The following is a 24063-nucleotide window of genomic DNA, read 5'->3' as shown; positions in this document are numbered from 1 at the left end:
ATTGAAACAGTCAGTGCTTCAGTCACTCTCTTGACAAGTTGCTATGGCTTAAGATGACCACCAGATGTCACTGTCACTAAAGCCTTGAAGCTTCAAATCTTTTATGGCAGAATTGTATGGAAAGCCTCAGTGCTTCATGAGGCTTCACCTGCCCATCACTATCCGGGGGCTGGTGGAACGGAAGACGGAGTTACTGCAGGCTCAGACAGAACAAGACAGGTCAAAATCCAAAGAAGGGGGAAAGTAAGTCCAGGTGGGGAACCAAACATGAACCAGCAGGAGTACAGGGGCAGAGTTAAGTCCATAAAACTGTGATGTTGAGAGATGCTACAGAAGTCTATGGCCCAACAGGGAGTGAAAGACAGAACTGGCTTATATACTAGGAGGTGGAATTGCAAACAGGTGACGAGTGTGAGCTAATTACAGCAGCTGATTGACAGTGCTGCACTCAGACTGCAGGCAGGTGGAACATTCAGGAAGCAGAGACACAAGAGAGAGGGAGAAATGCAGACAGACAGAGGGAGCCAGAGATACAAGACAAGGAGAGAGAGAAGACATGGGGCAATTGAGGGAGAGGAATATTAGAGAGAGACCACAGAGAGTAAGAATAGAGAGATGATGACAGACAGAGGCGGACTTACCATTAGGCAAACACAGGCAATTGCCTGGGGCCCCAAGATTTCCAGGGCCCCCCAAACGTCTCGTGAAAGCTGATTAATAAAGGTGTTTTTTTATTTGAAGCAATTACTATTGTTGTAGTCTTAATTTGCACGCTTAAAAATAAATAAAAATGGTTGATTTATCACTATCATGATCGTTATCCCCCCTCCTGTCTCGCGCAATGGACTATTCCATGTTACTGCGCACGCGCAGGCTTGATTCAGGAAGACGGCAGCAAAACAAACTTGTTGGCGCGGTTTTGAGAGAGCGGGTGAGCAGTGAGAAAGATGAAGCGGAGTTATCTGAGTGGAGCGGAGAAGAGAAGAAGGCGAGAAGAAAATAAACAGTTTTTATCAAAACTACAGAAGGTATCAACCTTTTTCACGGTGACACCGAGTGGGGATTCTCTGCAACAGCTAGAGCTAGATGCTGCTGTCAGTAGCAGCTCTGCTGTCAGTAGCAGCTCTGCTGTCAGTGTCAGCTGAGGAGATGTGGCGAGTGAAGCTAGGGATTCTTTTCATGAAGATGTGAGTATTAAATCGGTCGAGATGGTAAACTATATTAAATGTTGATTAATGTTATTTTCAATCACAGCAATAGTATTGAGATAGTTCTTAGATAATTATCCCCTCCATTTCACAATATTTAGTTGATTCAAAATCTTTGTTTAGTGAAAAATATTATTCACTGGACATGGGGAAATATATGAAAACGGTTATGCAACTAGAAACTTAGGCTGTCAGATAGTTGTAATTACAACTTGACGTATATCCAAATCTCAGCATCGCTCTCAGACTTCTTCTCACTCTCCCTGCCACAGTGGCTTCAGGTGAGAGAAGTTTTTCAAAACTAAAAATGATTAAAACCTACCTGAGGTCAACTATGTCCCAGGACAGGCTGTCAGCACTTTGAATACTATCCATTGAGCAGGAAGTCAGAAAGTCACTGGATATGGAGCTACTCATTACAAAGTTTGCTGAGGCAAAGACTCGAAAGGTTAAATTTTAGTGATAATTTTAAGAAAAGGGAGAGAAGAAAACATCACAAAGACAAAAGGGAGACAAAACCATCACAGAGAAAAGGGGAGAAAGAAGGAAAGAGGGAAAGAACAAAACATCACAAAGAAAAAAAGAAGACAAAATTATCACAGAGAAAGAAGGGAGAAAGAGAAGGAAAAAGGGAGAAAAAACATCAGAGAAAGAAGGGAGAAAGAGAAGGAAAAATGGAGACAAAAACATCACAGAGAAAGAAGGGAGAGCAAGAAAGAGGGAGAGAAGAAAACATCACAAAGAAAAAAGGAGACAAAACCATCACAGAGAAAGAAGGGAGAAAGAAGGAAAAAGGGAGACAAAAACATCAGAGAAAGAAGGGAGAGAAGAAAACATCACAAAGACAAAAGAGACAAAACCATCACAGAGAAAAGGGGAGAAAGAGAAGGAAAAAGGGAGACAAAAACATCACAGAGAAAGAGGGAGAGAAGAAAACATCACCAAGAAAAAGTAAGACAAAACCATCACAGAGAAAGAAGGGAGAAAGAGAAGGAAAAAGGGAGACAAAAACATCACAGAGAAAGAGGGAGAGAAGAAAACATCACAAAGACAGAAGGGAGACAAAACCCTCGCAGAGAAAGAGAAGGAAAAAGGGAGACAAAAACATCAGAGAAAGAAGGGAGAGAAGAAAACATCAAAAAGAAAAAAGGAGACAAAAACATCACAGAGAAAGAAGGGAGAGCAAGAAAGAAGGAGAGAAGAAAACATCACAAAGACAGAAGGGAGACAAAACCATCACAGAGAAAGTAGGGAGGACGGAAATACAAAAGGTGAATTTGATGAAATTATGCTGGTAAAATTTTTGTTCTCATAATTGATCTTGTTATCTTTTGTGGTGTCTTTTTTTTTTTTTTTTTTTAGAAACGTAACATACAACTTCATCCAGGCTGAACCTGCTGCTGCTGCCACACTAAAGACGTGTTGAGGTGAGAATAAAACTTTTGTCAGTGCAGTACGAGGATGTCAAGGGCCCCAATGACTGGATTTGCCTTGGGCCCCCAAATGACTAAATACGCCCCTGATGACAGACAGGAACAAGGAGGGACAACATAACATAACATAAAATGTTGCCAGCACTGTAGAACAGAATGTGCATATCACTGGGGTACAAGATGCAATTTTTTATGCCACCAAATAATGTCAGCAGCACTCTGTTGCCACCTGTGACCCTGTTTGTGACCCAAGCGACTCTTTCCAGCCGATTCCTTAAATTGCGACTGCAGATTTTAAAAAAAAAGACAACAAAAAACAAGAAAGTTGACTGAGAGCCACCACTACCAGGACAGGTGGGAATTGCAATATTTCTTCACTGAAATGCAAAACGATAGTGTTTTCCCAATTTGCCAAGATACTGCTGCCATGTATCAGGAATTCAATATGATGAGACTAGACCAGTCAAAATAAGCATATGACAAGTTATGAGTGACAAAGTGAAGCAAATGGAGGCCTTCTTAGCTTCATAGCAACGGTGTTTCAAATGAAAATCCCTCAAAGGCAAATCTAATGCTAAATATGGCAAACTTGTTGCAGAGGGTGAGTTTATCAAAGAGTGTTTCATGAACTTTTACCAGCACCTGGATAAAGACAGGTGCCCAGAGATTCAAATATTTGCTCAGTATCCTCCAACACCTGAGTGCCAGTAAGTACCTGTTTTGGTCATCTGAGTTTAATAAATACTCATTTGTCAGCGTTTTGAAGATGCACTAGAGTTAAAGGGTTGATTTCTGATTCTCATCTCAAAGTTGTCAGTATCTGACAGTCTGAGTTTCCAAAACACAGCGTCGGGTTGAGACTCAGAATTTACATGTTGTCTTTTTAAATTTGTTTTGTGCTGGTCAAAACCACATTTCTAAATATATGCACTTGGACTTATGACACTTTATGTATTGTAATGTTGTTGTTTTAGGTGTGACATACTGGACTATGGAACACCTTCTCTTCCAACGGTTTTTATTTATTTCCTACATTGTAGGTTAATACATCAAAACTATGAAAGAATGAATGGAATTATGTAGTAAACAAAACTGTAAAAATATTTATCTGCTTTCTGGGTCATTCCACATCAACTAAATGAGATTAGAGGAGACCAGTTGCTTGACCGCCTCAGAATCTCTTGAAACTTTGTAGGAACGATCTTTGGCATGTCAAACTAACAGCTGGTGAGCGTTTCTTTAAGCAAAAATTTCAATATTTTCATAATTTTGCACTGAATGGAAAATATCAATGAATCTCTTGCAAGTTGGAAATTAAACCAAGTATCATCCTTCACCTGAGTGCCAGTAAGTACACACGTGGACAAAATTGTTGGTACCCCTCAGTTAAAGAAGGAAAAATCCACAATTCTCACTGAAATCACTTGAAACTCACAAAAGTAACAATAAATAAAAATTTATTGAAAATTAAATAATCAAAAACAGCCATTACTTTTGAATTGTTGATTAACATAATTATTAAAAAAAAACAAACTAATGAAATAGGGCTGGACAAAAATGATGGTACCCATAACTTAATATTTTGTTGCACAACCTTTTGAGGCAATCACTGCAATTAAACGATTTCTGTAGACCCTTGAAAACAGATACAGTGTTTCATGTGACTGCTCTGAATAGTCCCACACAATATCAGACTTGAATTCCACTGGGAATGACTTTTATGATACTTGATATGTTGCACAAAATGTCTCCTTCATTTGAAGTCTTCAGATTTAGTGACCCTTGACCCCTTCAAAGGTGTTTTCACGGCAGAATTGCTCCCAGAGCATTCAGCACACCCTGTTCTATGACTTTATGCACTTTGGTGCACTTTGATTGATGTTCTCACACTGTTTTTCATTCATTTTACATTTCCATCTTAAAAAAGCCCCTGTTCCAGTGTCTTTTTTGCTCCTATTTTGCCGTTGTAGGTCCTGGTGGTCTGAAAACATACACCAGTATTGCTTTAGGACCCAATATTAAGCATGTGCAGGTTGGTCCAAATTGGTCAAAGAATCTGTGAGATTTTGACCTTAATTGGCCTTTTGGACATTAAAGGGGCACACAGTGTGTCCTCTGTTTGTCTTGAATCATAAATCAACGTCAGTAAATTTCTCACTCCTTAATAAGAGATGTAAACCAGATGCCATATTCATTCATCAATATTCATTACAGTACTGCAGGGGTCGGCAAGTAGATGAGGCTTCGGGCCAAAATGTTTGTAAACAATCAAACAGCGGGCCAACCTGCGGGGGGGTGCGCTCCGATTCCGCGAGCGGGGGGGCTGCAGGCTGCGGCGATACCGCGAGCAGCGGAGCTTCTACAGCTGATCGCCGCTGCTTGGGACACACGTTTCAATTCTGATCACAGATGTATTAAAAATAACTCCCGAGACACACACGTTTTGCACACACTGTTGTTCCGTGAAATCTGACTGGTACAACCGTGTACAATCGTGTCCTACCAGTAGCGCGAACGCGGAAATGCCCGGCAGCAGCCGACCACTCGAGTTTCGTGACGGACTGTCTTGGCTCCGTGCCAAATCAAATTTTCGAAATCATCTGGCGGGCCAGATATTATTCCTGACGGGCCAGTTTTGGCCCGCGGGCCACCAGTTGCCAACCACCGCAGTACTGGATGGTTTTTAAAAAACAAAACTTTATTACACTATGTCAGTGAACAAAACAAACAATGAACACCGATGCACTGATGTGAAGTTCTTTATATGTGGGCAATGTGTCTTTATTAGTTAAAAGACAGGAAATTGTAATTGTAAGATGTCATTGATTTACACCTGCATTTTGTGCTTCATGGCACTAGGTGTGCTGTTTGCATGTTGGACATTGTTTTACACAGACACCACCGAAGAAGAAAGGTGCCGGAAGTGCTGCACGTTGTTATGTTGTTGTTCAGAAGGATGTGTTAGCCGGTAAAGACCGCGCCAGAAGAAACTGTGATAAGTGGAATAATTTAATGCACCGTTCTTCAGTAAATAAAAAAGACTGAACGACTGTCTCCGCACATTTTATTTAAATAGAAGCAGTTAAACGTATCAGTTCTCCCCTGTGTTTTCCTGACCACGGTCAGGAAGCGGACAGCAGGAAAGGTTAACAATAGATATCGTCAGTAACTACACAAATATGTTAAGAGCTCAGATAATGACACAATGTGATGAATAAATACAATAACATATAGGCCTATGCCATTTGGTTTAGCCCGTGGACGCTTCCTCAGCAACCACCACAGCAACGGTGGAAAACGTAACAATGTAACGATTCCATTCCAGACGTGAAAGATTCATCGTAATAACAAAGATCATACATAAGAACTGAATGAATATTGAAATTAAACATGAAATTACATGAAATTAAAAATGTATATTTTTCGCTAGAAATGTCACCAAAATGCCTTTTTAAGTCCACATTGTCTTGAAATAATGCATTTTCCACCGAGAATGAAAGGAAAGGCCGCCATGTTTTCATTTTGAGAGGCCCGCAGCAAGAAGTCACGTGACCTGCCGTCAGGCCAATAGAAAATAATAGGGAGAAAAAAACGTAAACATTTTACAATTTTCAGACCTTTATTGTGAGACTGTTACGTTTTGTTCTGTGGACAAACGTAGGTATTTCACATTTGGCAATGAGACTGGGTTGCCTAAAAAACGCACATATTTGTTCTTGTTTGTCATAGATAGCTCTTATACATTTATGTCAATGGTTCAGGTTTTAGTATTAACAATTTAAAAAGATAACATTCTGAATAAAGCTTCTAAACGGCGTGGAGGAAATGAGCTCTGTTACATACCTGCATTAATACTGGGCATTAATAGCATTGGATCAACTAAATGATTAGATGATCACAACCTACTGTACCTACTAGTAGGTACAGTAGGGACCTACTGGTCCATTTCTGTGGGATGACTGTATCAGGATTGAGCCTATTCAATAGTATGACAGAAACCAGATCGGGTGGATTGTAATTATAATATCATGTTTTCATCTTGTTATAACGGCAGGCAAAGAGGGGTCTCCATTCTAATCCATAAGAGAGTACCATTCACTTTAAATAGCACAGTAACGGACTCAGAGGGCAGATATATTATTATCCAGGCAACAATCTTTAATAAAGTATATTCAATTGCAAATCTGTACACCCTGAATAATGATGATCCAGCCTTCTTTCACGTGGTTTTCTCCCACTTAACAGACTTATCTGCTAACTCAACAACCATTATCGGTGGCGACTTCAACATAGTATTAAACTCGTCACTAGATCGATCTAATAGTCCAATACATGCAAAACAACCACAATCAGCTAAAGTCATGCAGGATTATATGAAAGATTTTGGACTAGAAGATGTCTGGAGACTCAAAAACCCAACAAAGAGGGACTATACTTTTTTCTCTCAGGTGCACCAAACATTTTCAAGAATTTTTCCTCTCAAATAACTATCGCACACAAAGCTACTACTAAAATTCACCCAATCATTATCAGCGACCATGCACCAATATCTCTCAGCCTGCAAACAGATTCCATCCCTAAACCTCCTCAGACTTGGCGCCTAAACATCTCTCTACTCGAAGACCAGGAATTTGATCAAATAATAAGAAGTGAGTGGGCAGACTTTCTAAAAAAACAATGATTCTAATGATGTATCTCCATCTTTACTTTGGGAAACTGGAAAAGCCGTAATCAGAAGCAAAATAATATCGTACTCCTCGTACAAGAAAAAAAAAGGATCAACAACTACAGGAAGAAATTGAGGAAAAAATTAAAGAACTTACAGAGAACTATGCAGTAAATCCAAGTGATCAATTATGGTCTGAACTACAAAATGTTAAACTAAAACTCGATAATATCTTATCAAAGAAAACAGAGTTTTTACTACAACAGCTGAGATATAATGATTTTGAACACAACAATAAATCAGGAAAATTTCTTGCAAACCAACTCCAGCGCAATAAAGAAAAATCCTTCATAACAGCAATTCAGGATCCCTCAGGAAAATACACTCAGTCACCCCAGGAAATTAATCAGACTTTCTATAACTATTACCGGAGTTTATACTCATCAACAGTTAACCCAAACGAAGAAGATATTCATAACTTTCTTGACACTCTACACTTCCCTCACTTAACATCACATTACAGAGACACACTAGATGCTCCATTATCTATCAAAGAGTTACAATGTGCATTAGACAGTGTGCCAGCAGGTAAGGCACCTGGTCCTGATGGCTTCCCTGCTGAATTTCTTAAACATTTCTGGTCAATGTTAGCACCCCTTTTCTTCAGGACAGTGACAGAGATTAAAAATAATGGTTATATAAGTTCACATATGAATACAGCTGCAATTGAATTATTATTGAAACCAGACAAAGATCCTACACTTCCCTCCAGCTATCGACCTCTGTCACTAATCAACACTGACATCAAAATTATGTCAAAAGCACTCGCCTCTAGGTTGGAGAAAATTATCCCGTCAATAATCCACTATGATCAAACAGATTTCATAAATGGCCGACACTCCACCAACAATATCAGAAGACTTCTTAATCTAATCTCTTTGATACAACACCACAACAAAGAAGCTATCGTTATGTCACTGGATGCAGAAAAAGCCTTTGACAAAGTCAGTTGTTCTTTTCTCTTCGCTGTGCTCCACAAATTTGGCTTCGGAGAGTCGTTTATCCAGTGGATATCGGCTCTGTACAACTCACCCAAGGCTACAGTAACCACTAATGGGATCACTTCACAAAGTTTCAGTTTGCAAAGGGGAACGAGACAAGGATGCCCACTCTCTGCTTTATTGTTTGCAATCATTATCGAACCATTAGCAACAGCTGTATGTCAGAGCACTGATATCAAAGGTATCTGTGCTTTGGAGACTGAACACAAAATTAACCTATACACAAACGACATTTTACTTTACCTACAAGAACCGAAAACCTCAGTGAAGGAAGTATTTAACCTCATTACAACCTTCTCATGTCTTTCAGACTACTCCATCAACTGGTCGAAATCAATCATATTACCTTTAACAGAAAACTCGTGGAATCCCACAGTCCAAAACTCGAATTATTCTATTCCTACTGGCAACATCAGATATCTGGGCATAAGTATTTCCTCCAAACTCTCAGAGCTAGTTCACTTGAACTACACTCCACTTTTGGACAAAGTCTGTGATGATCTAAGGCGATGGAATAACCTCCCCATCTCCCTCTTGGGACGAATAGCTACAGTCAAAATGAAAATATTACCTAAAATCAATTACTTCTTTTCCATGATTCCGTTTAAACCCACATCAAAGTGGTTTCAATCATTAGACTCTGCCATTGGTAAATTCTATTCAAAGAACAAAAAGGCTAAAATCAGTCTGACCACCCTCCAGAGGAATAAATCAGAAGGGGGACTGGGAGCCCCCAACTTCATGTATTATTATTTAGCCAACCAACTTCAGTATATCACCAAATTGATTCACCCACATGTAGAATATAACTCCTGGCTGGAACTAGAACAGTTAGATTGTAACCAGATTAAAATCTCTGACCTGCCCTTTATCACTTCTGCCCTTAAACATCACTCCTGCTTCAAGAACCCAATGATTGCCTCCACCTTGTCTGCTTGGTGGAAAACGTTGGAGGTCACAGGCTCCCAATTAAAACCCAGCATACTGTCCCCAATCTGGCACAACCCTGATTTTGCAAACAATAAAATAGCTCTTTATTTCAGGACGTGGGCAGAGAGAGGAGTCACCCACCTCTATCACCTTTTTGATGATAACATATTTAGGACATATACAAACTTATTCCAAACATTTGAAATAAGAAATGGAAACTTCCTCCATTACCTACAGGTAAAGAAGACGCTTACAAGTAGAATTCCATTTGTTGCAGAGGCTTAATAATTGCAAAAACAGAGTCAAGTGTGTGACAAGAAAAAACAATGGTTTTGACAGAATCCCAGCTTCATTGGAGTTTACTCTCCTCCTCCAGTCTTCCCTGAGAGTCTGTCAGGACAGATTAAGAAATGAACAAGTTAAATTACTGGTCAGATGCATAGTAGATTTCATTATACATTACTTATTATTGGATACAAACAATTACAAGGAGTAATAGACTGGTGTTTACAGACAAGCAAATATTCAGGCATGTCATTGGGAAATTACCAAATAAGTGAATCCTTGGAAGCGAGGAAGCGGAGCAACCAAGCCGGGGGGAGGGTTTGGGACGGGAGCGGGGGCCCCCCTCCCATGCAAGAAACCTTTGAAATTTAAAGGCTGAAATGGTGCATTCTGGTGAACTCTGACACCTAGAATTCTTTAAACATGAAGGCTTAAAAAAATGTCTGTATGGGACCTTCTCGGTACCCCCCAAAAACAGCACAAAGTCATGTTAATGTGATGAAACCACATATTTATACTGGATTCAAATTTGAATGAGCCACATGAAGTCATCACTATGTGTGCTTTCCGATCGACCATGAGAGTGAGCCTCTTCTGTTGAGGAACTTGTGGGGCAATGCCACTGGTTTGTTGCAAGCATAGACATGATACTGTCCATTGGGGCTGACGAGCGGTGGGGTCGCCATCTTGGTCCGGTCAGCCGCGCCACTCAGCGCTGTTTGACAGCGCATTTAATCCATCTTAACTCTGAATATTAAACTGATTTTCACACGTTTTTATTTTTTGCTACAAATGTCATACATGTAGCTATGTGATACAGGACAAATGGTTCAGCGTATTTTACCATTCATAGCGGGATTAACAGTAATAGAATATTCTGATATTAAGCTCGACTGTAGACAGGTATTTTGCAAACACTGTAAACACACACACTAATATATGTTAGAGAAGCAGATAATGGCAGTAAAGTCAATTAGCCTATTTTAATAATTTGAAGAGACAATATATGATTACGCTATATATACATATATAAACAAAATACTGACTAATGAACACATATTTCTATATAAAACAATAGAAGAATCAGAGAAAATGAATATATATAAATCATAGATGGAGTATTAATATAATCAATATATCAGATAAAATGATTATATAAATCATATATAGACTATCAATATAATTCATACATATATATTAAAAAAGATATATCAGAAAATGATAATATATATATATATGTATATATATATATATTGTTTTATATAGAAATATGTGTTCATTAGTATTTTGTTTATATATGTATATATGGCATAATCATATATTGTCTCTTCAAATTATTAAAATAATTGACTTTACTGCCATTATCTGCTTCTCTAACATATATTAGTGTGTGTGTGTTTACAGTGTTTGCAAAATACCTGTCTACAGTCAAGCTTAATATCAGAATATTCTATTACCTATTATTATTATGATCTATTATTCCCACTATGAATATTAAAATACGCCGAACCATTTGTCCTGTATCATAGCTACATGTATGACATTTGCAGCAAAAAATAAAAATAAAAACGCGTGAAAATCAGTTTAATATTCAGAGTTAAGATGGATTAAATGCGCTGTGAAACAGCACTGAGTGGAGTGGGTGATCAGACCAAGAGGGCAGCCGTATTTCTCGCTGCGCAGCAGCCCGAGCGGCGTCTACTCTTTATTATGTCTATGGTTGCAAGTACACACTACTGATCCCGTATGTTTGGTCCTGTTGTCGCGTCTCTTCCCTCCGCCGGGTGAAAAAATTGCTGGGCATTTGGTGGTTAGAGCGCTTTTCGTACAATTTCCTGGCATGATTTTTCGTTTTCATGTGGTCTATCAGCGCTTGGCATCCTCCGTCGCTGTATTTTGTCTCATCGTCGCACACCATGCACCTCGCTTTCCCAGCTACATCTAACTTTCGATAATGCTCTCCAGTCGTTGTTTCCAACTCGTGCTTTTGCCAGCGCACTGTTGACAACTACGTGCGATCCAACCCTATACCCCTTACACCCTTTTTTTTTTTTTCTCATCGAATTTGGGCGATTCACTTTGGGTCTTAAAATTGATACCTCGATACGCGAATTTTCGCAGATCCGCGACCAAATAACATGCCTGAATATTATCGCAGTATACTGTTGAGTGTTTTTAGGTTAGTTTACTCTACCGTTCTAAAGTTTGGGGTCACCCAGACAATTTCATGTTTTTCATGAAAACTCACACTTTTATTCAGGTGCTAACATAACTGCACAAGGGTTTTCTGATCGTCAATTATCCTTTCAACACCATTAGCTAACACAATGTAGCATTACAACACAGGAGTGATGGTTGCTGGAAATGTTCCTCTGTACCCTGATGGAGATATTCATTCAAAATCAGCCGTTTCCAGCTAGAATAGTCATTTACCACACTAACTATGTCTAGACTGTATTTCTAATCATTTACTGTTATCTTAATTGAAAATAAACTGTTTTTCTTTCAAAAACAAGGAAATTTTTGCGTAACCCCAAACATTTGAATGGTAGTGTATATCTGCAATGCATCTATTTTTTTTTTTTAAAAAGGGCGTACTCACTGTGATTGACTGGAATCTGAGTTACTGTCTGCAGATTCTGAGACTAAAAAAAAACACAAAAATTTAAGTTCAGAACCCAACAGACAAGACTGTAAAGATCAGACTGATTACAGATCTACAGTAAATATCAGAAAATCTTACTGTTAGCACGGCTGAACCCTGAAATAAAGATGAGAGATGACTGTAGTTAAAATGATGGATCTATAATTTGCCATGAAGAAGTTTCACAGATTTCTGCTTCGAATGTGAAGGCAGGACAGCTGCTCTTGTGTTACTGTGTACCGTTAGTCTTCTTTCTCCACATGAAGAGTCCAGCGATGCAGAGCAACAGCAGCAGCAGACCTACAACTACTCCAATGACAGCACCAGCAGGAAACCCTGATGGAGGAACTGGAACCAAAACAGAACCCTCAGATTTTATCTCTACTGCAGAATGAGGATAAATATGTTTCATTTCCAGTCTCCACTGTTCTGACTGACTTACCCCAGTTAGTCCTGATCACTGATTTGTCCAGTTTGGTGATGATGTCATCTTTGACATCAGACATCTGAAACACACAGTCGTACTTCTTCCAGTCTTCAGGAGCGATTGATGAGATGTTCAGGTCAACACTCATCTGGAAGGTTCCATCATGGTTGGGGAGGATCTCTCCTTTGTCCACGTCCTCATGAAGCTCCTCTCCATCTTTCCTCCAGAACAAGTCAACTCTGTCGGGGTAGAAACCTGTAGCGTGGCAGGTGACCGGAGAGGAGGGAGTCTTCTGGAGGAGAGACACTGAGGGAAGATCTGGAGAGAGAAACTGATGAGTCTTAACTCAGGCTTTAAAAAATGTAATCTCGGTCTATATCATTATTGTTTTTATTGCCTATCATGACAACCCATGAGATAATACCTGGATTTCGTATTTCTGGCGTGTAAATGATGGCATCATCAAACTGCATCGCGAAGCATGTAAACAAGTGCATGGTTTAAAGCAGGGGAGCCAACCTTTTTTGACCCAAGTTCTACTTTTCAAGCAGCCAAGCTCTCGAGATCTACCAGTCCAGTGTCAACATCACAAACCCACACACATTAGCCGTCAGTAACTAACCGACCAACACTTTTTCTTGTCACACAACAACTCGGAATCACATCACCACATCACAAACCCTCCCTGTCTCTTTCACTCACACGATGTTGTTTGTTGAATTACTCTGGCCACGTCATCATCAAATAAAAAGAAAAAGCACGTTAAGTATTTTGTCAATGCTCCGGCCAGTGGCTTCGTCATATAGGGTGATATCAGGTAAATTGGGCCATCAGGTAAAATGGGCCATTTAAGCTTTGGATGTCCTCGCCCCTCTGATTTTTAGAGCCAATGACAGCAAATGGTCTCAAATGTTTGCCACAACTGTACTTAACATGAAACAACAGATTTTATTGGTCTGTGGTTGTTTTTGTGGACGGAGGTAAGATTCAAATCCACACTGCACCAGAAAACTGCGTGGTGAGTGGACTGGCATAAGAATTTTTGATAAAAATGATAAGGATGATAAGTCAATTAAAGAAACGTGTATATATAAAATTTTTGATGTATAATATCTGTCTTGATGACACCTATCAGAAATAATGCTTAAAGTTTGATATTTGGACTTTTTTTTTCCAAAGATTGACGTTTTTGTTAGTGGCCCAATTTAGCTGAACCTATTCAGGTAAGTTGGGCCCCCTGGTTTCAGCTAAAATGGGCCACCCTTTTTGTCAGTCACACATGCACACATGTACACATTTGAAGGGAATGGAGTAGGCATTTATGTGAAAAGGATGCATCTGCCTAAAAATAATGATGATCAGTGTTTTCAGTAACAATCCACTGACTATCTGCAGTTAGTATGGCAAACAAGAAGCAAGTGAGAGGAAAAGAGAGAGGGACTGAGAGATGGAGGAAGAAAGGAGACAAGCAGAGGAGACAGAAAGTGAGAGAACAGTTGAGGATAGATGAAGAGAGGAGGAACAAGGACCAGAGAGGAAAAGAGAGAAGGATGAGGCAAGGAGGAAGGGGTATGTTGCATATTGACATTATTTTTTTTACAATAAAAATTGATAACTATCCCTTTGTAGTTGGACTGGCCCAACTTACTTTTTTTTATGATGATGATGCCGAGGCCAGATTAACTACTCAATGTCTGGCAAACAGAAAAGTAAGTAGTAATAGGTAGTAATCACTCAGTAATAAATTGCTTTACTTCACCAATAACCTTTCTTTTTTGGTTACACCTAGTTGAACCTAGACAGCTGGATCATAACTTTGTCTATGCATCGTTTAATTTTCACTGGATGCTCCTGTGGATAGAAACAGATGAAGTACAGAACTGTGTGTATTTCAGGTTGTGTAATTCTACCTGTTCTTTGCAGAGAACTCCTCGCGTAGTGCACATACTTCTTCAGCCAGTCAGGGAACATGTGGAAAGAGTATTTATTGTACTCTAGTCGAGCTTTGTCTGCGTCCCATCTCAGTTTGGTGATGAATGCCTGTGATTTTGGAGTGGTCCATGTCAGTGTCTGCAGGTCCAGTGCTAAGAAGTCTTCGCCGTCATATCCATATTGATTAAAACCTCTGATTTCTCCAGTTTCATCATCCCATTCACAGCCACTCAATTGCTGTAGGATGTGGACACCTGGGACACAGAGGGAGATTGTATTGGTTTACTGTTAAGGCTGGCTGATATGAACATAAACAACAGTCACTCAACAGTCTTCTGACTGATAGACAACCAGCACTACAACTCCAACCTACAAGTAAAATTCTAGTACAAAACTTCATTGATCAGTAAATAATTTCATAAAGACACCAGCTTTTCTGCTTGCAGATGTTAGCTTCACAAACGTCATAGTAGTGGCTGCAAGTCAATAAGACTTGTCCTAAAAAAACACTAAAGAAGAGCTGATATTTGGTGCAGCATCTTCCAACAGAGGAACAACACATTTTAGCAGTGAAAACGTATACTAAAAAAAAATCTTACCTCTGGTTTGGTTGAAGCGTTTCATCAAGCTGTCAATGGTGGCTCTGAGGAAGTGCGGGGTTGTATAGCATTCCTTAACATAATACTCCAGGTGTTGTGGGTCGTGTTCCATCAACTTTTTCATCCAGTCCTGTGTGAGTTCAGGCGTCCTGATGTTGCTGTCACAGTAACCCACCTGAACTTCATCAACCAGGAGAGAAGCCCTAAACTCTGGGAAGTCTGGGACTCCAGAAGTTGCAGTGACAAAAAACATCATGGAGTGTTCCACTGGAGGAAAAAGAAGGTTTTCAGTTTTTGAATTTACAAAGTTTACTATGAGTTTTTATCTGAATTCTCAGAGTTCTTGGTTAACTTGGTGCTCAGTACAGACAATCATTATAGTGGGTGACTTAAATATCTATGTAGTTTATGAAAATGACAGCCTTAACTCGCATTTAGCTGACTGTTAGACTCAGTTGTTTTTTCTCAAAATGTGAACAAACCACATCACAGTTTTAATCACACCCTTGATCTTGTCATGATACGTGGGATACAAATTGAATATCTTACTGTTTTTCAACAAAACTATTTTGCCAGATGGTATTTTTTAATAACATTCGAATTTACAATCATGCACTACCATCTACCAAGAAGTTCCATTACAGCAGATATTTATCTGACAAGGCAGTAACTAAACTGAAGGAAATGATTCCATTATTATTGACTTTAATGCTGGATGCCATCACAATAGCGAGCAACTCATCCAATGTTAGTCCCACACAGGTGGAGAATCTCAGTGAAAGGACTGCAGCTGTACTGCGTACATCAGGGGTGTCAAGATCCGTTCCTGGAGGGCCGCTATCCTGCATGTTTTAGATGTTTCCCTCTTCCAACACACCTGATTCAAATGATCAGGCTCGTTATCAGGCTTCTGCTGAGCTTGATGATGAGCTGATCATTTGAATCAGGTGTGTTGGAAGAAGGAAACATCTAAAACATGCAGGACAGTGGCCCTCCAGGAACTGAGTTTGACACCCCTGGCGTACATCAATTGATACTGTTGTCCAGAAAAGGCAATAAATTGTAATAAAACAGCTCTATGGTATAATGAACAACTGCACATCTTAAAACAAAATTCAAGACGACAAGGAAGGCAATGGTGCTTTGCAAATTCAGCAGAATTTCACCTAGCCTGGAAAAATTGTTTTCTCCTATATTACAAAGCTATTCATAGGACAAGAACTGCCTATTATTCATCTTTAATTGGGGTAAACAAGAACAACCCCAGGTTTCTTTTCAGCGCTGTAGCCAGGCTGACAAAGAGCCACAGCTGTGTGGAGCCTTCTGTTCCTTTAGCCCTCAGTAGTGATGAGTTCATGACCTTCTTCTCTAATCAAGTTTTGAATATAACACAAAAAATATCCAGGTGTCGTGGCTCTGGAAGCCACCAGATTTATACTTGGACTGCTTCTCTGCTGTAAATCTCTTAAAGCTCATGTCAGCAGTAAATTCCTCTAAACCAGTAACATGTTTGTTAGACCTCATCTCCACTAGATTGTTCAAGGAAATCTTCCCTTTAATTAATACTGCATTATTAAATATGAAAAACTTCTCTTTACTAACAGGCTACATACAGCAGGTTTTTAAAGTTGCTGTAATAAAGCCACTTCTTAAAAAGCCGACTCCAGATCCAGGTGTTTTAACCAACTATATAGGCCCAAATCCAAGCTCCCTTTTATTTCTAAAATTCTTTAGTTGTTGCAAGCTGATATGTGATTATCTGCACAGAAATGGTTTGTCCAAAGAGTTTCAGTCAGGATGTAGAATAGATCATAGTACAGAGACAGCACTGGTGAAGATCACCCATGATCTTCTAGCACCTTCAGACAGTGGACTTGTGTCTGTACTTGTTCTACTGGATCTCAGTGCTGCATTTGATACAGCTGATAACAACATGTTATTACAGAGACAGGAACAAGTTATTGGGATTAAAGGAATGGCAGTAAATTGGTATAAATCATATTTATCAGACAGATTCCAGTTTGTTCATGTTAATGATGACTCTTCTACTCACACCAGAGTTAGTTATGGAGTTCCACAGGGTTCTGTGTTACGTTACTTACTTTGTACATGCTCCCCTTATAGGCAATATTATTGGGAAGAACTGCATAAATTTCTATTGGAATGCAGATGACACCCAGCTTTATTTGTCTATGAAATCAAAGGAAACCAATCACTTGGTCAAACTCTAGGCATGTGTGAAGGACATAAAGACCTGGATGACCTATAATTTTCTTAATTTAAATTTGGACAAAACTGAAGTTATTGTATTTGGTCTAAAACACCCCAGAAACACACACTCTAACCAGATAGTTACTCTAGATAGCATTGCCTCAGCCTCCAGTTCTACTGTAAATAACCTGGAAGTTATTTTTGATCAGGATATGTCGTTCAACATAAAACAAGTTTGTAGGACAGATTTCTTTCATCTGTGTAATGTTGTAAAAAATCAGGAACATCTTGTCTCAGAGTGATGATGAAAAAATAGTCCATGCATTTATAACTTCGAGGCTGGACTATTATCAGGATGTCCCAGTAATTCTCTTAAAAAACTCCAGCTGACACAAAATGCTGCAGCCAGAGTTCTGGCAGGAACCAGTAACAGAGATCATATTCCTCTTGTATCAGCTTCCCTTCACTGGCTGCCTGTAATATCCAAAATATAATTTCAAATCCTGCTTCTAACATATAAAACTCCCAATGACCAAGCTCCATCATATCTTAAAGACCTTAATGTACCATATCATCCTAACAGAGGCCTTTGCTCTCAGGCTGCTAGTTTACTTCAGCTTCAGCTGCAGAGCCTTCAGTTATCAGCTCCTCTGCTGTGAAATCAGCTCCCAGTCTGGATTCAGTAGGAAGACACTCTGCTGTTAACATTAGAATTAAAACTTTCCTATCTGATAAATTTTAGAGTTAGGATCACCTGAGCTGTCCCTTAGTTATGCTGCTATAGGTTGTCAGTTTTGTCACAGTGACATTTTTGTTATTATGGTCCTGAGTCTATATAAAAATATGAGACTGCATAAAAAAGTTATAATGCATCAAAATCAGTGTTGGTGCTAAATGAAATGACACATCCTAGACTGTGATAATAAAGAAAAAATATTCATTTAGCATTTAATATATGAAAAATCAATTACTTTTTTGTTTATTAAGTTTTCTTTCTCATCAAAAACAGCCTGATGTAAAGAGAAACTGACATTTCATGGGTACTAATCTTCAAAATGAATAAATCTTTCTAAGTCGTGATGAGGACTGATGCTGTTTTAAATGAGGAAGTGAAGATGGGACATTTTTCATATATTTTTATGGCATAATGACAAGAACATTTAGTGTAGACATTAGTTTATCTGCTCCCACGCACAGTAGTGAGAATTTGGCAGACGATCACCAATAAAAAGTGGCTGATAACACAAAATAACGTTTGTAAAATAACGAATCACAGCGCAAGAAATCATTTCAGAATCCAACGAGCTCTTAAAATCTGCTAAACTGCTAAACAGCATTGTGACTCCACTCAGTAACTCTGGGAACTTTGTCAGTATAACAGTAGAACTGATGTTTCATGGAGTTTAATACAGTTTTAGGAGTTTTTTTTTAACCCTCTATGGTACGCACTATGATCCGAGTTGGTAAAAAAATGTTTGGGGTGTTTTTTTGTCTTAAAACAGACCCAGTAAACATAATTAAGATCCATTTTCAAAAAATATTATTTTTTAGGAGTTTTTAGGGTTCGTTGCCATATGGCAACACCGTACCATAATGGAAAGTAATGAAAACTAGAGAGTTTTGCTTGAAATTGTATATAACATTTATTTTAAAACTCATGTTATAGTATAAACAATCCCCAGTAGCTAACTAAACTAATAGTTTAATGCAATACATAAATGGAGGCTGGAACATGATTGCCATATACACTTTAAACTCTCTTACTGGTAATACCTGTCACTTCACTTTCACAGTCTCTGCCCTCACTGTCTCCACTGTCCTCATTCTCTGGCTCATAGTCTTTATCCGTCTCACTGTCTTCATCACTCTCACTCTACTGTGTTTCGAGCAGCTCATTTTTCTCGTCACTGAATCCTTTGTCATCTTCACTATCATCTAGTGGGAGGGCTAGTTCAGCTTTTTTCCGTGATTTACCATAAAAAAAATTGCATTCATGCTGTAAATGGAAGAAAGATGTGTCAAATATCATCATATTCAATGTGGAAAGGACTCACAAAGTGCATTATTATAGTTTATAGACTACAGAAGATCAGTGTACACCAGTGCAATTGCAAAGTAGGTGTATAACTAAATACAAAATGTTATCAACATACCAGGCTAGCAATCCATAATGGTACGGTGTTGCCATATGGCAACGTGCACATTTTTAACATTTTCTATTATTTATTGATCAAGCACAGTGCAAGAAACTACATAATAATGAACTTAACTAACCTATTATTGAGTGTATTTTTTTTTCCCCGTTGAAAAACTTCGAAAAAACACTTTTTTGGTGAATTTTTAGGAGTCAAATGATGAGGCTCCTCCCGTCAATGATGTCTGCAGAAAAGGGTTTCAAACTGGCCTCCAGAAAGTCGTGACAAATTTAAACACTGCTATTGGTTAACTTAGAACCCCACTTCTTTTTAATGGATTGCATCATAACTGGGGATGTATTATCTGTGTGTAGAAAGCTTAAAATGGGGTTGTTGCCATGTGGCAGCGCTGTACCATAGAGGGTTAACTTGAAAGTGAAACTACGACTAACGGTTTTCTGCTTTCTGTGAGCGCCATTACAGACAGTTTTAAAGACAGAAATTAGATCTTACCTGAAAATGCAACGGGGCAAAACAGAGTAAAAACAACGATAACGAACTGAATCATCTTGTTTTAGTTTTCACCTGCAGCTGACTGCTGAGCTCCTTCTGTGTATTTTTCATAGATCTTGAGTGGTGCACTTTAGGGGGAAGTTCCCTCTGAACCCGCAGTGATCTGGGCTTAAAGTTAAAAGTTTAAGCCTATTTTCAGATGGTAAAATTCTCCAAACTGCTTATTTTTATAATATGAATAAGATATTCTTTCTTTATGTGAACTGTTTTCCCCAGGATTAAACGCTGAATGATGAACACCCCCCTGTGGCTCGGCAACATGGTTCATTCCATCACATGTGGGGAGATTCCCAATATCAGTAAACAACGTTTTCATGTCCCAGTATTACATTTATGTGTGTTTTATAATGTTTAAATGTTTACTGACGGTTAATGCAAAAATATTTACTGGCAGTCAATGTACCGGAAATGTGTTGAACCTTTTTTCCTCCATCTGTACACATTTGGCGGTTTTTAACTGTTAACTTTAAAGCCTCTAAGGTCCGTGTATATTTTGGTAATTGGATTTTCCGTTCTAAAGCAGGTATTGAAAAACAAAAAACGAGTGGTTATTTGATTTTCGTTTTCAAAGGCAAAAATTAAAATTGAAATACAAGGCGTTTTTCCTTTTCACGATCAAAAATGGATATACGAATTTTAAAAAATGCTTTGATTTTCATTTTTTATTTACAAAAACAAAAAATAAAATAAGTCAGAGACAGAAACGAAATAAGAACCGTTTTTCATTTTCTGAGACCGGAAGTGGTCATCAGCAAGGGTGGTCAGATTGAATCAGAGCCGAGGACTCTCTGTCCCACCCACATTTACCGGCTTCTGCTGTTTATGGATGCTGCTACCGCTGCTGCTGACAACGTTAGCTTCCAAAAGTGGAGATAAACTCTACAGGTAAGTGTTAAAGTCAACTTTGTAACTAGTTGCACTCTTCTCTACTTCTGGACAATGTCACATATAAAGCAGTGAAGTTACTGTAAGTTACCATCAGACTGTAACCTCTGATATAAACTTGTTCTAACATCGTGTTTTAAAGTCGTTCTATAAATCTCAATTTATGTTTCCTAACTTTGTATTTACAATGAGGCTAATCCCGGTTAGTCAGTGTTATCTATTAGGTGTAGCTAAGTGTCCTGAAGGTCACAGCTGATCAATCATAATAGATCAGTCATAGGGAAACTGCTGTTTCGAGGCGCAGTTCATTAATGATCAGCAGATAGAAATTAATCTATGTTAACGTTCCTCCACAGAACTCTGATGAATGTTAATCTCTCAGTTCAATGAATGAAGAACAGTTCAGTTCTGAGGTAATATATCTGTTCTTTGCTTCAGACTCTATTTAACAGCTTCTGTTCATACAACAGTGTACGGTCAGATAACTGTGGAGCTCATGTTAACGCTAATGATACATTAGAATAAAAATAATAAACTTTATTGTCCATCTAAGACAGTAAAATGCTCTTTGGCCTCAACCAGGAAAACAAACATTTCTATAAGATTAGAAAGTAGGACAAAATACAACCCTCTGTTGTGTTCATTCTGATATTTAAAGTTCCAGCAGTTGGACTGAAAGAACCTTGGAGATCTTCTTCTCACTCTTCGTGTCTTTTCCTTCCAGCCTTGGTCTGGATCATTGGGAACATCTGATCTGATGGACTGAAAGCTACAGAGAACATGAACATCCAGCTGTGGTTGTCTGAACAGTCTTCTCTCCATCACTGTGAGGAAGAGCAGCACTGATGTCCTCCTCATGCTTCCATTAAGAACAATGATGCTGCAGATTAAGCTCCTCTCTTCATAATACTTGTCTTGTGACTGTTCAGTTTTTACACTTCACTGTCAGCAACACATTATTTATTTCATCCATTTATTACATGTTTACACATCTTTACAGTTCACAGTTGTTAAATAATGCAGTTTTTAAATGTGCAATGAAGGAAATAATGAAGCTCTTGAGCTGAATGTGTTGATGTTTTAATGCTGCATATCTGCTATAAATAACATTGTACAGCGTTTCTGCAGATATCAACCAGTCAAATTTAATGCTTTTTAATGCCATTTTTATGCTATACTGTAAAAAATTTAATGCCACGACCATGAACTCAAATTACACGGGTTTGTTTTTTTTGTAAAAGATTATTTTTATATGAAAACCCTACATTTGACTATTTCTGAATCTGGGAACCACCCCTGAACACCAACGGGCTGCAGTCATTCTCTGAAATCCACGTTTTTCAGCCATTTTTGCTGGAATTTGTGTTTCCCCATTTCCCAGCCTGCCGGCCACTTTAAAAACATGCAGTTTTTAGAAATTGTACCCAACCAGCTGGAACAATTATCTCAATGCTTCGGCATGTTTACAGATGCACATATCTGACAAATCGCAGTCTATAAATATATTATTGTCAATTATTTTCTTGAAAACTGCAGAAAGAAATTTTAATGCCACCGAGAATCAAATTTAATGATTTTTAATGCCATTTAAAGCCTTAATTTCTGCAAAATCAACTTAATGACTATTAATGTTCTGCAGAAACCCTGTTGTATTTCTGCTACAGCAGCAGAGATGAAGTTAAAAGTGATAAATAGAATCTGTGAATACTAAGAACAGAGAATAATAAACTGCTGAAAGAGTTGGTCTGTCCTTCTGTCAGTGAAAGCTAAACAGGAAGTGGTTCACTGAGGATGTCGTCCATTCAATCTCCTTCTTCACAACCAGATGAGGTTTTCCTTCTGGTGGCTTCACTCAGAAGATCCTCACAGTGAACATGAGACACCTGAGGTGAAGAGATGTCACAGTATCAGCATCAACAGCAGAGGTTCATTTTAAAGTATCCCTGGAAAGATTTCCTATTTCATATAGTTTTCCAAGCACTGAACGACAGAAAGACCTGCAGTCACTTTAGCTTTAGGAGAGGATTTTATTATCCAGCTTATCTGTGCTGCAGTTTAAATGTATTAACTGTAGTGTTCATCATTATTTTGGACATATTCTGGGAGGTTATTTTTCTAATCTGCACTAAGATGTACTACAACATGTGAATCAGTCATTAAACAATGTTAACGACTAGAGAGTAGATTTACTGTTTTCTCCAGTTTAACTTCAGAGACTCAGCAGATACTTAGGACTACTGACAACACAGAACCTTAACCTCACTGTTTGAATCACATTTAGGTTTTATAAACGTTACATTAATGAGAACCAGCGTCTCCACACAGTTTTATTAACTAAATGTACCACATTACACTAACACGACACACTTCAGCCTTTTCCATGAAACACAACACAAACATCGTTAGCTTAATGCTACACTAGGTTTAATCAGGCTACGACTGAGCAGCTCGCTCGGTTAGCATCACTAATTTATATTAAAGCTAATATTTACTGGATGCTAACTCTCTTCTCTTGTCAATACACAAAGAAATAAACTCCACCAACATCTGGACTGCATGGCACACATTATATCTGACACGAAAGTTGCATATGAAGTGCATTAAAAGCGGCACCGATAAGAAAATAAACATTTAGCCTACTTACCGACCTTTCAGTGTCTGCTGGTAGAATCAGCCGAAGGTAGCAAAATGGTTAAAACAAGCCAACAGGCAGGAAAAGTGTCTGTGGAAAAGATTCTGCTTCTTCACCGATAAACCACCAGTGACCATATCAGAATTAATCCTCCAGACTGTCAGTCATTCCAGACGAAGTGTCAATCAGGTAACCATGCCCCCTTGCGTCGCAAAACTTAATAAATAAAAAAATCGATATTGATTTATTTTAAGATCGGCAACTTGATCTTTCATTTTGACCATGAAAACAAACAAACAAAACCCATTTATTTACAGTCTATGCACCGTACTCTGTTTGGCTCCACCCTTGCTGATGACCACTTCCGGTCTCAGAAAACGAAAAAACGGACATTTTTTCGTTTCTGTCTCTTACTTATTTTATTTTTTGTTATCGTAAATAA

General features: G+C 38.6%; 2 protein-coding genes and 2 long non-coding RNA genes across 7 annotated transcripts in view; 2 read left to right on the top strand and 2 right to left on the bottom strand.

The window, feature by feature from the left end:
* LOC110969857 (major histocompatibility complex class I-related gene protein-like) overlaps positions 1 to 24063 on the top strand; it is a 273081-nt gene that overhangs the window by 65838 nt on the left and 183180 nt on the right. The gene's annotated exons all lie outside the window — the stretch shown is intronic.
* Positions 258 to 22051, top strand: LOC127536257 (uncharacterized). Its single transcript, XR_007945248.1, has 4 exons — positions 258 to 1187; positions 2571 to 2635; positions 20321 to 20989; positions 21714 to 22051. It is a non-coding gene; the product is annotated as an uncharacterized LOC127536257 (long non-coding RNA).
* LOC110947454 (BOLA class I histocompatibility antigen, alpha chain BL3-7-like) overlaps positions 5689 to 24063 on the bottom strand; it is a 349371-nt gene continuing 330996 nt past the window's right edge. Inside the window, exons 1-8 of one of the 2 annotated variants that reach the window (XM_051956032.1) lie at positions 20045 to 20185; positions 15186 to 15452; positions 14565 to 14840; positions 12670 to 12972; positions 12468 to 12575; positions 12327 to 12344; positions 12186 to 12228; positions 5689 to 9688 (exon numbers count right to left, since the gene is read on the bottom strand). In XM_051956032.1, the coding sequence (XP_051811992.1) occupies positions 9658 to 9688; positions 12186 to 12228; positions 12327 to 12344; positions 12468 to 12575; positions 12670 to 12972; positions 14565 to 14840; positions 15186 to 15452; positions 20045 to 20099 (1101 nt within the window). In that variant the 5' untranslated portion in view covers positions 20100 to 20185 and the 3' untranslated portion in view covers positions 5689 to 9657. Of the gene's footprint in view, positions 9689 to 12185; positions 12229 to 12326; positions 12345 to 12467; positions 12576 to 12669; positions 12973 to 14564; positions 14841 to 15185; positions 15453 to 20044; positions 20186 to 24063 lie in introns of those variants that run through there. The other variant, XM_051956033.1, reaches the window with a different exon arrangement.
* On the bottom strand, positions 21512 to 24004 carry LOC127536251 (uncharacterized). The gene is made up of 2 exons (XR_007945242.1): positions 23634 to 24004; positions 21512 to 22872 (listed from the first exon to the last, which is right to left on the bottom strand). It is a non-coding gene; the product is annotated as an uncharacterized LOC127536251 (long non-coding RNA).

Source organism: Acanthochromis polyacanthus, chromosome 11 (genome assembly GCF_021347895.1).
Source record: "Acanthochromis polyacanthus isolate Apoly-LR-REF ecotype Palm Island chromosome 11, KAUST_Apoly_ChrSc, whole genome shotgun sequence".
NCBI classification, from domain to species: Eukaryota; Metazoa; Chordata; class Actinopteri; family Pomacentridae; genus Acanthochromis; species Acanthochromis polyacanthus.
The sequence above is the reverse complement of the archived record's forward strand: the minus strand, read 5'-3'. Positions and strand labels throughout refer to the sequence as shown.